This window comes from Poromitra crassiceps, assembly GCF_964638095.1.
Source record: "Poromitra crassiceps genome assembly, chromosome: 21".
Lineage (NCBI taxonomy): Eukaryota > Metazoa > Chordata > Actinopteri > Beryciformes > Melamphaidae > Poromitra > Poromitra crassiceps.
The window spans coordinates 17,371,935-17,389,434 of NC_139638.1; the positions used below are offsets into that span (position 1 = coordinate 17,371,935).

General features: G+C 45.7%; 1 protein-coding gene across 1 annotated transcript in view; it reads left to right on the top strand.

Moving 5' to 3' along the window:
• Window positions 1-17,500, top strand: part of gnaz (guanine nucleotide binding protein (G protein), alpha z polypeptide) — a gene marked incomplete at its 3' end in the record, with an annotated part of 58,675 nt that overhangs the window by 22,898 nt on the left and 18,277 nt on the right. The window contains exon 2 of the mRNA XM_083657850.1: window positions 8,253-9,636. Within this exon, the coding sequence (XP_083513976.1) occupies window positions 8,914-9,636 (723 nt within the window). The 5' untranslated portion in view covers window positions 8,253-8,913. The remainder of the gene's footprint in view (window positions 1-8,252; window positions 9,637-17,500) is intronic.

Below are 17,500 nucleotides of genomic sequence, written 5' to 3' on the forward strand. Positions count from 1 at the left end.
GTTCCCCGTTTTTAACACTCTCCGTAACATTTGGGGTGTCTATCCGCTATGCCGACCACCCGCAATGCCGACCTTAGGTTTAGGCGTGAGGGGTGGGAGAGGTTAGGTTTTGGGTTAGGGTCTGGGGGAGGTTAGGAAGGGTTCTATGTTCCCCGGTCCCACAAAAACGGGGAACATAGGACCCGGGGAATATAGGACCCGGGGAACATAGGTACGCTCCCAGCTGAAGAACTGAGCGCGAGCAGGCCGCGCCTGTTCCCCGCATCACTTTAATTAATCTCACACCCATGTATAATGGATGGATTTATTGGATTTGAGATGTGAGTGTAGCTTTTTCTCCATTCATGTACGATATATTGACTCATGAATGATTTATGTATGCTTAGCAATGGTTGCATTGATCTGGAACACAAAATCCATGGTTTCCGGTCCAGTTGTTTCCAGTTGTTCCAGTCATCCAGCCTGTCTCTCTCCGAGCAGATGAGAGAGGACACAAGTCAACTGACACGTTTATCCCCTTTTGAAACGTACATTTAGTTCTTTTTTTAAATGTAATTTCTACGACACTTGACAAATGAATATCAGAATACCTGGATTAATTTGCTCACCTTCTTGAGGTATTATAAGGCTAAAAAATCTATAAATCAAATAAGTATAGATCAAATTTATACTGAGAGTTTTGATAAGGTCTGTATGTTATCTATGCACATGTAAGTGTTAGATCACCAATGTGTTTATGTGTGTGTGTGTATATTCACCGATTGTTCAAACTGGCATCTATAATAGATTAAACCTGACGGTAGGGATGCGTTTTGTTTGAACACATTTGGTCTGTGAGCTAATGGGTAAGCTAACGTTACTCACTCTCTGAGTCTGATGGATTAAAATGACCACTCGATCTAATGTGATTGACCCTAATTTTAATGGAAAACTGAAATAGAGCAGATGGGGCATCTGGGTAGTGTAGTAGTAGAGGTAAACGCACTCGCCTACCCTTTCTATGAATCAATATATCAATACATTATAATCATACTTAAAGGATGGCTTTACCGGTAATCAACCCACATTGTATCATTAATAATCTCTGTAATATAAGCACATGGGCAGTGTTTACCTTCTCTCTCCGTTTTCCTCACGGAGATCTCCCATTTCCTCCTCTGGCAAAGCGCGCCGTTGTGACGCGTTTTACGTCACAACGCGTCACAACGGAGCTGCGGAAGTTCTGCTGGAGAGGCAGAATCTGCTCCGAGGGCGGTGCTGTTATTGTTTATTTTAATTTTTTAAGTATGCGCACATCCATGGAGAGCCTTAACAAGCCTTAAAGGAACACTCCGCCCATTTTCAACCAGCTTTGTATCATTAGAACATCAGTAGTATATCAGAAAACTGTAAACTGTTTTGAAGTCTGTCATTTAATTTGACAGTTATTGAGTGTTAAAGTGTGGACCAGTGACATCACTGGTCCACACTAACTCAAATGAATAACTCATTAACTCAAATCAACTCTCAATAACTGTCAAACATTCTGTCATTCGTCTAGTTTGACAGTTATTGAGAGTTGATTTGAGTTAATGAGTTATTCATTTGAGTTAGTGTGGACCAGTGATGTCACTGGTCCACACTTTAACACTCAATAACTGTCAAATTAAATGACAGACTTCAAAACAGTTTACAGTTTTCTGATATATTACTGATGTTCTAATGATACAAAGCTGGTTGAAAATGGGCAGAGTGTTCCTTTAATGACTTGCAGCTGGCGGGGGCGGAGTTTCTGCAGGCAGCAGCAGGAGCATTTTTCTCCGTGAGGTGAACAGAGAGAGAAGGTAAAACACTGCCCATGTACTCACATTAACGAGATTATATATGATACAAAGTGGGTTGAATACCGGTAAAGCCATCCTTTAAACACATCATGCCATCATAATGCATTTATAAGTATATTTATAATCATGCTTAGACACATTACTTACAATCTTTTACAAAGCTTTTTCATTATCACTTAAATGAAAACGCTTGATAACAGATTGAGTAAAACACTAAAAACATTATAATAATAATAATAATTCATTTTTATTTATAAAGCGCTTTTCAGTGACGCAAAGACGATTATAAATGTCTATGCATGATTATAACTATACTTATAATGTATTCTAATGTGTTATAAGTATGCTTAATAATGTATTATAGACACAGGCTTCAGAGAAGGTGTTATCATAGAGAGGATTATATAACAGTGACAGACTGTGACTGTGTGCGCTCAGTTCTAATAAAGAGCGTGATTGTAATTATTTGCACAGCGTGCTAAATTAATCATATGAGGTTAAAGCACAGGCGGAGGGCGAGGGATGGAGGGAGCGCTACTGTGCCGTGTGCAGCAGGAGCTGTGAAGGAAAGGCACACCCTGAGAGAGTGACTCTCACCCTGAGAGAGTGACTGGTCTCACCCTGAGAGAGTGACTGGTCTCACCCTGAGAGAGTGAGTGACTGGTCTCACCCTGAGAGAGTGACTGGTCTCACCATGAGAGAGTGACTGGTCTCACCCTGAGAGAGTGACTGGTCTCACCATGAGAGAGTGACTGGTCTCACCCTGAGAGAGTGACTGGTCTCACCCTGAGAGAGTGACTGGTCTCACCCTGAGAGAGTGACTGGTCTCACCCTGAGAGAGTGACTGGTCTCACCCTGAGAGAGTGACTGGTCTCACCATGAGAGAGTGACTGGTCTCACCCTGAGAGAGTGAGTGACTGGTCTCACCCTGAGAGAGTGACTGGTCTCACCCTGAGAGAGTGACTGGTCTCACCATGAGAGAGTGACTGGTCTCACCATGAGAGAGTGACTGGTCTCACCATGAGAGAGTGACTGGTCTCACCCTGAGAGAGTGACTGGTCTCACCCTGAGAGAGTGACTGGTCTCACCCTGAGAGAGTGACTGGTCTCACCATGAGAGAGTGACTGGTCTCACCATGAGAGAGTGACTGGTCTCACCCTGAGAGAGTGACTGGTCTCACCATGAGAGAGTGACTGGTCTCACCCTGAGAGAGTGACTGGTCTCACCCTGAGAGAGTGACTGGTCTCACCATGAGAGAGTGACTGGTCTCACCCTGAGAGAGTGACTGGTCTCACCCTGAGAGAGTGACTGGTCTCACCATGAGAGAGTGACTGGTCTCACCCTGAGAGAGTGAGTGACTGGTCTCACCCTGAGAGAGTGACTGGTCTCACCATGAGAGAGTGACTGGTCTCACCATGAGAGAGTGACTGGTCTCACCCTGAGAGAGTGACTGGTCTCACCATGAGAGAGTGACTGGTCTCACCATGAGAGAGTGACTGGTCTCACCATGAGAGAGTGACTGGTCTCACCATGAGAGAGTGACTGGTCTCACCATGAGAGAGTGACTGGTCTCACCATGAGAGAGTGACTGGTCTCACCCTGAGAGAGTGAGTGACTGGTCTCACCCTGAGAGAGTGACTGGTCTCACCCTGAGAGAGTGACTGGTCTCACCCTGAGAGAGTGACTGGTCTCACCATGAGAGAGTGACTGGTCTCACCCTGAGAGAGTGACTGGTCTCACCCTGAGAGAGTGACTGATCTCACCCTGAGAGAGTGACTGGTCTCCCCCTGAGAGAGTGACTGGTCTCCCCCTGAGAGAGTGACTGGTCTCACCATGAGAGAGTGACTGGTCTCACCCTGAGAGAGTGACTGGTCTCACCCTGAGAGAGTGACTGGTCTCCCCCTGAGAGAGTGACTGGTCTCACCCTGAGAGAGAGAGTGACTGGTCTTCTCACCCTGGCTATCACGTTACCTCAGCCCTCATGATACAACAAGATGCTGGCCCCATGGCTCTGCCTCCCCTCTCTATTACTCTTAAAGAGACACACACGCCTCTTCTTCCTACAAGGACTCTGTGAGCGTGCGTGGAGATGGTTGGGAGTATGTGAGGATAGATATGAGGTAGGAGAGTGGGTAAGCTTTCAAATGAACCTTTATAGACATGGATGATGACTACTTCAGTGGCAGGAATCTTGTGGAAATGCACAACTATATATACATACAGGTATATATTACTGTAGTATTCTACTTCACTAGTAGGCTATTACTGATTAATTACTTGGGATCCGTTTGTTGTTGCTTGCAGTTAGAAGTATTTCAACTTTGAGTTCGACTTTGATTTTCCATCCTATTCGGTGTGTTTTCCTCACGTTTTTATTTTATTTTATTTTTCATAAACTTCAAAAAATTCCACACGTCATTATCCTGCATTATGCTCCATTCATTACGTACGTATTATTGTGTTTGTGTGGTTTCATAGCGTCTGTGTGTTTTCATAACGTTATATGTCTTTAATGGACTTTGAGTGTGTAAATAAAGCTGAATGATTAGGGTTTAGTTTAGTAGGTAAGCGACGGTCCACATTCTCTCTCCAATACGGTGTGCAACAGTGCGGGAAATAATTATTCATAAACCGTTTTAATGTGATAATAATGTTACGATGAAGAAATGCATCGCTGCCTGCATATGACTTCGTGACTTTCCTTAGCAATTAGCTAAAGTGGTATTACTTCAAAAAAAAAACGGCAGAACTGCGAGTACTGCATATTTCTGAAATGGCAATGTAAAAGAGGTCACGCGCGGCTTTAATGTGTTTTATAGGCTGTCTGAAAGCAGCAATGTGCATTAAGCTGGGCCATGCTGAGAGTGGAGGCAGGTGCCTGCAGCAGCAGCCAGGGAACAATGCTCTCTCCTCTCCACTCCACACGCTGCTGTGGTCCTGCTTTGTTCTGCTCTGTTTCTCCCCTCAATCTTCTGAAGAGTGGACCTCACTCACTCAACTCTGCGTGATGCTCTCTCTCTCGCTCTCTCTCTCTCTCTCTCTCTCTCCTCTCTGTCGTTCTGACAGGTCTGTGCACAGAGAGTATAGACCTTATTCGATTAGTCTCTTAGAACAGACGAGTTGGCTTCCGCAATTTTCAAATGCTTCCACCATACCGTCTGTACTTTGTGGGGGAGAATCATGCACCAACCGGAATGGGAAGCAGAAAGGCGGGTCTTCCGCTCATTAGTCCAATCAGAATCCAATATGCCGCATTCGCGTGTCGTGATTGGTCGGATTCCGTAGAACTTCCTTCCAGTCTGAAGGTTTTTTTCCCAACTTCCTTGTGCATGTTCTGGGGGTGTAACGTACAGACTGTATATAGCTGCATTCGCCGGATGTAGATGATACAGTCTGTTTAAGAGAAGAGACTATTATTCGATTGACGTCACTCACGTACGGGGCACGCCCACCGCCGCCATGTTCTCGACATAGCGCTGCAGCTCTTAAGTGACAGCCTATGTGAGAGCAGCGTTTATAGGAAGCTAGCCGCCGTTAGCGTTACCTGTATCGTTCCTGTTGTGTTCGGATGGTGACCTGCGTTAGGCACGGCTGTAGTAATGACAGCAATAAAGTCCCCGTGGTTTGTTTCTATCTCTACCGTCCACAGACGTGAAGGGAGCGAGACGGAGGATACGTCAGCAGCACAGGAGGTGTGTGGATAGTTGGGAGAGACAGGTGAAACTTTCTGACAGCTCCTCACAGCAAAGTCTGTTCACCTCGTTTTTTCTTTTGGCATTAACGGCAGCATACAAACAACAACTCTGGGGTTTTTATTGCTGTCATCACTATCGCTATTTTGTAATGGAACATACATGACAATAAGGCCGTTACTATAGTTGTCAGCTGCAGGACGGTACGTCAACAATATGGCGCTGTCCGGGGGTTAGCCAATAAGGTCTATAGTTCTGCCAACAAAACTAGGCCACCGTGCGATTTCCCATTTGTTCCTCAGCCAATCGCGTCGCAGCCTGCCCTCAATGTGCATGTGTTTATCACAGAGTCCCACAGGCTACTCACTGCTCTCCAGCTTGTCTTTGCTCGCAATTGATCACATACGATAAGCGACTGCTGTATTCCCATTCATTCATTCATTCATTCATTCATTCATTCATTCATTCATTCATTCCTTCATGTGCCCTGAGTCAACACAACTCACTGTTTGACTTGAAAGAGTCAAAGCAGCTCCTGAAACAGCCCATACATCAAAGCAGACGTAGAAATGAAAGCAAATAGCATGAAACATTATTGTGACTGTGTGCACAGTAGCACCTGCGGGGGGCGCAACGCGGATGTGTGCCGGGGAAAGAGAAGAGAAGTCGCTTTTACAGTGTGTTGGCTATGAAGGAGGCACGCGAGGAGGAGGAGGCACCTGCTGGCTTCAGCCGGTTCTTTTCCACTGTGATGTGATAGTAAATAAACATTTCACCTGATGTGGTTTTGCTGAACAACGTGAGGAGGATGGTGGAGCGGAGAGCGTGCAGGCAGAGCAGAGCGGGGCGGGGGTGTGAAGGGTGGGCGGGGGTGTGAACAGGAGGAGGGGGGGGGGGAGGTGAACAGGGGGGGGGGTTGCTGCTTAGAAGGAAACACATGCATCTTACTCACCCTGCCTCGGTTTCCTCTTCAAACTCTGGATATGAGCTGAGTTTGCGTTTGCATGTTTGGCCTCGTGTGTGTGTGTGTGTGTGTGTGTGTGTGTGTGTGTGTGTGTGTGTGTGTGTGTGTGTGTGGATGCCTGTGTGTAATGATGTACTGTGTGTGTGTGTGTGTGTGTGTGTGTGTGTGTGTGTGTGGATGCCTGTGTGTAATGATGTACTGTGTGTGTGCGTGTGTGTGTGTGTGTGTGTGTGTGTGTGTGTGTGTGTGTGTGTGTGTGTGTGTGTGTGTGTGTGTGTGTGTGTGTGTGTGTGTGTGTGTGTGTAGTTGTGTTTTACTGTAAATGGTCTGGCGACTATAGCAACACAGGACTGGACTGCAGATAGGCAGATAGGGAGAGATGGGCTGAACAGGACTGGACTGCAGATAGGCAGATAGGGAGATAGGGAGAGATGGGCTGAACAGGACTGGACTGCAGATAGGCAGATAGGGAGATAGGGAGAGATGGGCTGAACAGGACTGGACTGCAGATAGGCAGATAGGGAGATAGGGAGAGATGGGCTGAACAGGACTGGACTGCAGATAGGCAGATAGGGAGAGATGGGCTGAACAGGACTGGACTGCAGATAGGCAGATAGGGAGAGATGGGCTGAACAGGACTGGACTGCAGATAGGCAGATAGGGAGATAGGGAGAGATGGACTGAACAGGACTGGACTGCAGATAGGCAGATAGGGAGATAGGGAGAGATGGACTGAACAGGACTGGACTGCAGATAGGCAGATAGGCAGATAGGGAGAGATGGGCTGAACAGGACTGGACTGCAGATAGGCAGATAGGGAGAGATGGACTGCAGATAGGCAGATAGGGAGAGATGGGCTGAACAGGACTGGACTGCAGATAGGCAGATAGGGAGATAGGGAGAGATGGACTGCAGATAGGCAGATAGGGAGAGATGGGCTGAACAGGACTGGACTGCAGATAGGCAGATAGGGAGAGATGGGCTGAACAGGACTGGACTGCAGATAGGCAGATAGGGAGAGATGGACTGCAGATAGGCAGATAGGGAGAGATGGGCTGAACAGGACTGGACTGCAGATAGGCAGATAGGGAGAGATGGACTGAACGATAGTCAGGAACAGAAGAATAAAGAGGCGGCCGGTCGGTCGAGGAAAACGGTAGCACGGCAACACTGCTGTGGTTCAATAGGAAGTGAGTGCAGGAGAATATGGATTTGCAAGAAAATTGTCTAATTGATTCTAATCCAATCAATTAGGGATGCACGATATATCGGCAATCATATCGGTATCGGTCCGATGTTGCTACAGTATGTTAATATCGGTTATCGGTATCAGCCAAAATCTTCACACTGAGACGAAACAATGTGTTAAATCTATGATTTATGGACTTTTCCAAATGTTTTTAAAATAAAGAAATGCATAACTTTTCCAAATTCACAGTGTTTACATGTGTTTTTCGGTATGTAGAAAATGTTATTATCATAGAAATGTGTTTTTATACAAGATCACATCGACATCGGTAAATATCGGTTATCGGCCATAACAGCAATGTTAATATCGGTTATCGGTATCGGCCAAAGTTTTTGATATCGGTGCATCCCTACAATCAATCAATCAATCAACCAATCACCTTTTGGATGCAGAGAGGAGCTGTATGAGTGTTGGCTCAGTTGTGTATTACTGTAGATCCCTTGTGTTTGTAATGAGAAGTGATGAAACTGTTCTTAGGGAGTGTGCGTTACTGACACCTCTGCCCTGTCTGTTTGTGTTGGCAGACTCATCTGAGAGAAACCACCAAGACAGCAAAGCGCCGGACCACAAAGTATCTGGACTGACGTGGAGGCTCAAAGTACTGGACTGACGTGGACGCTCAAAGTACTGGACTGACGTGGACGCTCGCACTGGCCAAACCAGGGAGAGGCACCACGAGACGAGAGCCATGTGCTGGGAGGAGAGTGAGGGGGTTTTGCTGTTCACACGCACCCACCCCAAACACTGTCTCCACTGAGACACACACAGACTGTAAGTTCTCCTCCAGCGCTCCTCCTCCTCCAGAGCTTTCCTCAGGGGGAGCACCTCTGGTATGAACCCCGGCTCCCTTTGGCTCCAGCAGGCGGTCGACGCTCAGCGCCAGGCGCCGTGTGGGCATCCCACAAGTCTGGGTTCTGCCCACACAGGACTCACAGAACTGCACCCTGAGCAACAAGAATGAAAGACTCCTGAGTCGCTCCTTCTCGGTGATAGATTCATTGTCGCGTTGAGAGAAGTTCCGTCTATCTCTCTCCCCGCAGCAAGTTCCTCCATAAGTGATAAGCCTCAGTCTCCAGCTCTTCTGTTCCTTCTCGGCCCTGTCCGCCTCGACTTTATCAGTCTCATAGTTTTGCTCCTCCACTCAGCAGCACGTTTTCCTTCGTGGTCACCACGTGGAGGAGGACCATGGGCTGCCGTCAGAGCTCCGAGGAGAAGGAGGCGGCGCGGCGCTCCCGGCGAATCGACCGCCACCTGCGCTCCGAGAGCCAGCGGCAACGCCGGGAGATCAAGCTGCTGCTGCTGGGCACCAGCAACTCGGGCAAGAGCACCATCGTCAAGCAGATGAAGATCATCCACAGCGGCGGCTTCAACCTGGAGGCGTGCAAGGAGTACAAGCCGCTCATCCTGTACAACGCCATCGACTCGCTGACGCGCATCATCCGGGCGCTCGCCACGCTCAAGATCGACTTCCACAACGCCGACCGCGCCTACGACGCCGTGCAGCTGTTCGCCCTGACGGGGCCGGCCGAGAGCAAGGGGGAGATCACGCCCGAGCTGCAGGGCGTCATGAAGCGGCTGTGGGCCGACTCAGGCGTGCAGGAGTGCTTCCAGCGGTCCAACGAGTACCACCTGGAGGACAACACGGCGTACTACCTGAACGACCTGGACCGCATCTCCGCGCAGGAGTTCATCCCCACCGTGGAGGACATCCTGCGCTCCCGCGACATGACCACCGGGATCGTGGAGAACAAGTTCACCTTCAAGGAGCTCACCTTCAAGATGGTGGACGTGGGCGGACAGCGCTCGGAGAGGAAGAAGTGGATCCATTGTTTCGAGGGCGTGACTGCAATCATTTTCTGTGTCGAGCTAAGTGGCTACGACCTCAAGCTCTACGAGGACAACCAGACGGTAAGAAATCAACTGTTTCTTTAAGGGCCTCACACACGCACACGCACGCACGCACGCACGCACACACGCACACACACACACACACACACACACACACTTTCACTTCTTCTTTGTGTATGCATGTGTGAGAACGCACACACACACACACACACACACGCAACACACACACACGCACGTGTGCACGCACACACGCACGCACACGCACACACACACACACACACACATTTTTTCTTTCGGACTCACTGATTGATCCACCTACATAATGTGAAATAATAAAGTTTCACTTCTTGCTATGACTTTATAGCGTTTTCCAGGCTATTATTATACTATTTTAGTTCCTAATATTAAGTCATTAATATCTAAATGGGGGGAAAAAAGCTTTTTTTAAGTTCGACTTACTTTTGGAAAAGATGGTGAATATAAGCCGTACTTTAAAGGTGATAACTATACCAACTACTGACATGTATCAAATAGCTTAACCCATTGATACCTGATGCAGCATTTGTGTGTGTATCCCTTTAAGACCGCAAACCGCGTCACGCGGTTCGTGGTCTTAAAGGGATACACACACAAATGAGGGATATACACGCAAATGCTGCATCAGGTATCAATGGGTTAACAGTTGTGAAACCCACACACATGCCTGACCCCCCCCCCCCTCCCCCCTGCTGTGTCATATCCTCTCTATAACCTGCTGACAGTAGGCTGCTATAAGCTTGCTATGGTTGCAGGGATACAGGAAGTACATTTTGTTTACATCATGCAAATATGATTTGCTATATTGTTTACTATAACCCGTTTGACATATTGTTGAGGGTATTTACAATTTCTTTTGTTTGATCCACCCCCACCCCTCCACCCACCCCTGTTGTGGCTGAGACTATTTTCTTAAAGGGACAGCTCACCCTAAAATCCAAAATGACATATTTTTCCTCTTACATGTGGTGCTATTTATCCATCTCTAGATTGTTTTGCTGTGAATTGCTGAGTTTTGGAGATATCAGCCGCAGAGTTTCTGCCTTTTCTCCAATACAATGGAACTGGATGGCACTTGGCTTGTCTTGCTCAAAACGGCAAAAACATACATTTGAAAAACTCAACAGCATATTGTCTCTTTCCAGAAATAATGACCCGGTTACCCAAGATAACGCAGACCTAGTTGTGAGCAGTTTCATGTAGGAACTAACTAGTAGCTAGTGGGTGTAGTTCGCTCTAAAGAAAACAGTTCCCACATGAAACTGCTCACAACAAGGTTTGTGGATTATCTTGAATAACCGGGGTCATGATTTCTGGAAAGAGACATATTGCTGTTGAGTTTTTCAAATGTATGTTTTTGTCACTTCGAGCACCACAAGCCGAGTGCCATCCAGTTCCATTGTATTTGAGAGAAGGCAGAAATCTCTAGGGCTGATATTTCCAAAACTCCAAAACACAAAACGATCTAGGTGGATAAATAGCACTACAGGTGAGAGGAAAAATATGTATTTTGGAATTTAGGGTGAGCTGTCCCTTTAAACAACAAATGGAAGACTTTGATGAATTTTCAGGACTAACAGATAAAAGCCTTTCTCTAATTAATTAATTGGAGAGCTTAGATCTACAGCAGTACACATCCAATCTACATGCTGGAGCCCACGAGCAGGAGAGCAAAGCAGGAAGTGACGAGCAGACCTTCTCCAGCTGAAAGCTTGTCAGTTAGCAGACCTTCTCCAGCTGAAAGCTTGTCAGCTATCACTTTCCAAAAATGTATTGAGCATTTAGCCCGTGCTCTTATCCTATATAGCATACATACAATGACTGATAGCGTGTCTTGCTACAGGACACTCTGACAGGACCCACAGCTGTCTGATGGAGACATGGCAGGGATCAAACCCGCGGTCTACTTTAGCCAATGGGATGGATCCTATAAAGCAGCCGGCCACTATGGCGCTCAGGCAAAGAGATAAGCTTAAACAAACAGGCACAGCCAGGCAGGCAGGCAGACGTAGGATCGGATGCAAACATCACGGACTTTTCCTTCTATGAGAAAACAAAATGAGTGCCAAACATGGAGGCATCTGCAGACAGCGTGTGTCATCTCTGTGCTGGAGTGCTGCTGGCCTGCTTGATTTTGGGGCTCGAGGGAAGGGAGTGGAGACTTAACACAAAGCCAGAAAGACCATGCAATATATTCTGCTAGACATTCATCACACAATACTGTTGCTGCGTCAGTTTGTTAGTGTGTAACCTGAGCACTGACTGAGCACAGTGAGACCACTGTTTTTCTAATATGCTCATCAAAATATCCTATAGACCCTTTTCACGGGGGGCATTTTGTGTCGAAAATGCAGAATAAACACAGGTGCGAGCAAAACACTAATGAGGGTTTCCAAATTCCAATCATTAGTGTTTTGCTCGCACCTGTGTTTACCCCGGCCTTTTTGACACAAAATGGCCCCTGTGAGAAGGGTCTATTATTCTAACAGGCAATATTCCACTAGCGTTGTGTACGTTTCGATCGATGTTGTCAAAAAGGCAGAATTGGAGAGGGAAGAGAATATGAAGATACTAGTTATGTCCGATATCCACACCCGTGACACTGACAGAGTCCTGTTTCATATTTTCTAATCTGTTACAGTAAAATATGTTGAACAGATTTGTTGGCCTTATCCAAATTTGAGGTGCTTATCCCAGATTATTTTGTCTGGGAGCAAAGGAGTGGAGTGATAGAAATGAGTGAATTTGCTCCGGCTTTATTATTGTATTAAAAACAAACAAAGCCATGTTAAATGTGGCTGAATGGAGGGAGAGGTCACTCCTTCTTATCTCAAATCCATGCTTATGGAATTTGAGCAATTTCCTATGCATAGCTTATTCATTCTCTTATCTGGGTGTTTTGGAAAGGTGGGGTTGTTTAACTGTCTTTCTGATAACTGAAGGTCAACAATAGATACTCTTACTTTTTTCTGCTTCAGGCCAACTAGGAGGCGTCTGCTGCTATTTCTATTTCTGAATGTATGATCACATTTTTCTGAAGAAGGCTCCAATATTCATATCCACCCCAAATGTCTCCACACTGTCTCCACAAGAAGTAACTTAAGAGTCCCCGAAGTGCAGAGGAGAACTCATACCTGCCAACGTTAGGCTGTGGAAAAGAGGGAGATTTTATGAAATGACCCCCCCCCCCCTACACACACACACACACACACACACACACACACACACACACACACACACACACACACCCAGACAAATCAGACCCGTCAGGTCAGTCGAGGATCCGTCGGTGATATGATCCATTGTTCTGTCCATTTATGCTGCTTGGTTGAAAGATGCTGGTGCTGATGTCAGTTGAGTCACAAAGCGTGTATATGTCACGGCTAGTTGTTTATTAAACTGCTGCTAAATCAATACAAAGATCTGAGAAAGAAAGAAAGAAAGAAAGCAAGAAATATGCTTGTGCTACCCTAACCGTAAAGGTCCTTACACATCAAGAGCGATGCGAATATACGGCACGAAATTGCGATGCGAGTTTTGACCCACCTGTCAATCACAGCCACAGATGTGTACACGTCGGAAGCGAAAAAATAAACACCGCAATAACATTCAGCGAAACTTCGCCGTTGGTATGCACGGTTGCATTGACTGATTCGGAAAATATTATTGACGTGCGAATTAATCGCACGAAAAAAACGCTCCCGATGTGTAAGGACCTTAAGCCCTCGTTCAAACACGACGCCGAAGCAACGCTCAACCTACGCTGTACCCACAAGTTTCATTTCGGCGTCCTTGTTAACAGGCGAAGCCGTTCACAATACCCGCGCGCCGTGCCACGCTGACGCCGTGCCGAAGCCACGCCCACGCCACGCTGAAGCGATCGCTCAGGCCTGACGCCGAATTTCCAAGCTTGACGCTGAAGCCGTGAAGCCGTGAGGCATGAAGTCAATGGGGGTTGTTGTGGGCGGGTTCAAGGAGCGAGAGTAGGCGCTGAGAGGATGAGAGGAAAAGAGAAGGTGTCTTGTGTGAACAACAAGGCGTATGTTCAGCTTGTGCTGCTTCAAGCTTCAGTTCTGCTTACGTTCTGCGTCCTGTGTGAATGAGGGCTAAAGGAGAAACTTGTGGGTATCCAAAGAAAGAAAGAACCCATTCTGATTCAGAGATCTCGAGGTGAGAGGTCAAGTGACCCCTTTGAAAATGCCAGTTTTTCCCTCGCCAAAATGTTGCCTAAGTTTGGAGCGTTATTTAGCCAGCTTCCCAACAAGCTAGCACCACATGGCTAACAAGCTAGCACGACATGGTTGGCACCAATGGATGCCTGAGCTCATCTAGTTTAATATAATGAAACAAGATCATTTACCCTGGATTTAAAAAACGAAGCCCGCTACAGCCATTTGATTGATATCGGGAGAAATGACCAATCGGGAGCACAGCAGGAGAAGGGCTTAAAAATAGGGAGACTTCCCGTGAAAATGGCGATTGTTGGCAGGTGTTGGAAAACGTCACGATCTTTGCTGTCTGGAGCTACGCCGGCCTGATGATCATTCATGTATCAGGATGTATCAGGATGTACATTGTGCCAAGTGAGAACATCATAATATCAATGATAAAGTGTGGAGGGGAAACAGGCAGCATGCTGCTAACTGAGTTGACAGAAGAAGGTGTGAGTCTGTACCTGTGAGAAGGAACAGATTGTGACGGCCCTGCTGGAGCGATGGTGAGTTCACAGGGGCCGGAAACAACCTGCTGATTCCTAGACAGGAGAAGAAGAAGAAGAAGGGGGACAAAATGGAAGCGATCAAAAGTACAGGAAGAGGAAACTGTTTTAGAAGTTGGAACGGCCCCGCCCACTCGTTCTTCATGGAGGGGTGTGGCAGTAGTTTAGGGGGGTTTGAACTGTTGGAACAGTTTGCATATTTTATCCTTTGGCACCTTTTTTAAGCCAGTCAGTTATGAATCATATTTATATATATTAATAATATGAATAATATTGAGCCTTGCCTTCATTTTATTTTGTAAAGCAGTAGGGGTGTCACGATACACTCAGTTCACGATACGATACGTATCACGATACTGGGTTCACGATAACGATACGATACGATACGATTTTAACAATATTTTTTTTAAATTGAATAATGACAATGGCTGGGTTTCCCAAAAGCTTCTTTGCGCTAAGAAGCTAATTTAACCCTTCTTAAGGCCCCCTTAAGAAGCAAACGCGTTTCCCAATTGCTTCTTTACGAAGGCATGCGTTTCCCAAAAGCTTCTTAGCGCTAGGAAGCTTCTTTGACCCTTCTTAAGGCTCCCGTAAGAAGCCAACGAAGCCAACGTGTTTCCCGATTGCTTCTTAGCCTAAAATTATCTTCCAATTATCTTCCGTTAAGAAGGCTGCGTTTCCCAAAAGCTTCTTAGCGCTAAGATGATCTTTCGTTAAGAAGGTTTTGTAAGAAGGGTCTGGGGCATTCTTAACACCTTCTTAATGACAAAACACTGGCAGATCCAGCCGCGTCAGGCAAAAGGAGATAGTTGTGTCCACTGTTCCTCTTGTGTTTTTCCCTTTTTCCTTTCTTTCATGCACCCTTTAGTGTTTAACATTGGGGAACACTTGAAAATCTCCCCTCTATGTATGGTTACTTGTGTTTTAAATGTTTTACCGTAGGCTATATTGCTCTAATCAGAATGGATTCCTTTTGTAATGTTGTGGATTTATATAGCACCTTTCACAGAACCCAAGGTCGCTTAAATTCTGTAGTGTTTCTCGCAATTTTGTTGTATGCTGTGTATATAAAGCAATTTGAACTGCAGTCCATGTCTGAAATAAATAATGTTTAATAGAAGAAGTTCTTGTTTAACATGACCACGATTAGGTTATTCTACAACAGTGTTTCTCAACAACTGGGTCGTGGCCCACTGGTGGGCTCAGAGTGCCATCAAGTGGGCCGCAGAGGACCTCTCACATCGAGATGGTGGACAGCTCCAGTTAAGATGCTTCTTAAGAGCCTTCTATTTTTTTTATTTTTCTCTTCTGTTAAGAAGGCGTTTGGGAAACACTTCTTTGGAGCCTTCTTAACTCCTTAAGAAGCGTCTTAACTCCTTAAGAAGCTTCTTAACTCTTAAGAAGCTTCTTTGTTGGGAAACTCAGCCAATATATGACTGGAAAAGTAGTATTTTATTTGAAATGCACAAATACAAAACATGCTGTTGTGGGAAATTGTTATTACAATAACAACTAGAAAAAACATGAGATTGGAGATAAGGCTTATCTTGAAATAGAATGAGTTACACCGTCACTTAGATTTACTTTGAACTAAAAGGTTTCTCAGCAGTATAAATTCTCATTATGCATCTTCAGTTTTTCTTCAAACTCAAACAACAAGACTTTTCTTAGTCTATTTTTTATGCATCTTCAGTTTTTCCTGTCAAGTAAACAGTTTTGCCAGAAACTCAATTGAATGGTTTCTCTCCTGTATAACTTCTCATGTGTCTCTTCAGAGACTTGTTCAACTGAACTACTTTCCACACATTGAACTTCAACAAACAAAGACGTTTCTTAGTCTATTTTTTTTTTTTTTTTTTTTTCCCCCCCGCGATATGAGATTTCATCTCAACGATACATATCGTGACGTTTTACTATCGCGAAATTTCGTGGGACGATATATTGTGACACCCCTATAAAGCAGTGGTTCTCAAAGTGGGGTCCGCGGACCCCCAGGGGTCCTTGAGGGGGTTCCAGGGGGGTCCCCAGAAAAAAGGGGGATGATTTATTTTCACCATAATTCCATCCAAGTAACACAATGACTACGAGTATTAATGACTATTTTGGCCATGGGTTTCATACACTTTCTGTTATATCAAACATTTCGAAGCTAAACTCTTATCAGATGGGCGAGCCTAGGACTAAATCTTGGGTCCTTGAGGTGAACAGGTTTGAGAACCGTACTGTTCTAAAGAACTCGTAGATTGGATTGTTTTGCTTCAGTGTAAAACAAAGCAATTGAGAATATCGCTCAACGGTCACGTGACTTTCCGTGATGTTTCCAGCCCAGGAAGTAAGTTAACCCCTTTCATTTTCTCCATAGACATTTAGAAAAATCCTTATATAACGAGTTTTAAGGCTGGAACCAATCTAATCCGTGACCTACACCTTTCAGTTGGAGCAAAAACAAAAATAAAAACGCTAATTGAAAATGAGCTAGACTGTGGCGTATACTATCTGTCTCATCTCCCTCAATACCTCCTCTGAAGCTCTTTCACTAATATTCTTCTTCCTGCTTCCCTGGCTCTCTCACTGGACCATGCACTCCTGACTGCATTAGCACACATCCACTGAATGATTACATCATATCCAGGAGTATATTTATTCTCTGTCTGCATATTTACATTACTTATTTACATTACATATCATATCCAGAGAGTATATTTATTCTCTGTCTGCATATCCCCAAGTGAGAATGAAGCTCTCATTACTGATGGCCTGTCTGAGATCAGCAGCACACACTGTTATTCTCCAGGCAGTGGACTGATGCTGACCATACTTAGTCATCGTGTGTGTGTGTGTGTGTGTGTGTGTGTGTGTGTGTGTGTTGTGTGTGTGTGTGTGTGTGTATGTGTGCGTGTATGTGTGTGTGTGTGTGTGTGTGTGTGTGTGACCAGTTAATTGGGGAGTGGTTTGTCCAATTAAGGAGAAGAGCTGCGTCAGTGGTTAAGGCTATAGGTTAAGGATGGGCAAATAGTGGTTATTTATTGTATAGTGGGTAAGTCTCCAGGGAATGAATGTAAGTCTATGTGATGTCCCGAAAAGTGACCAATGCTGACCATGATATGTGTGTGTGTGTGTGTGTGTGTGTGTGTGTGTGTGTGTGTGTGTGTGTGTGTGTGTGTGCGCGTG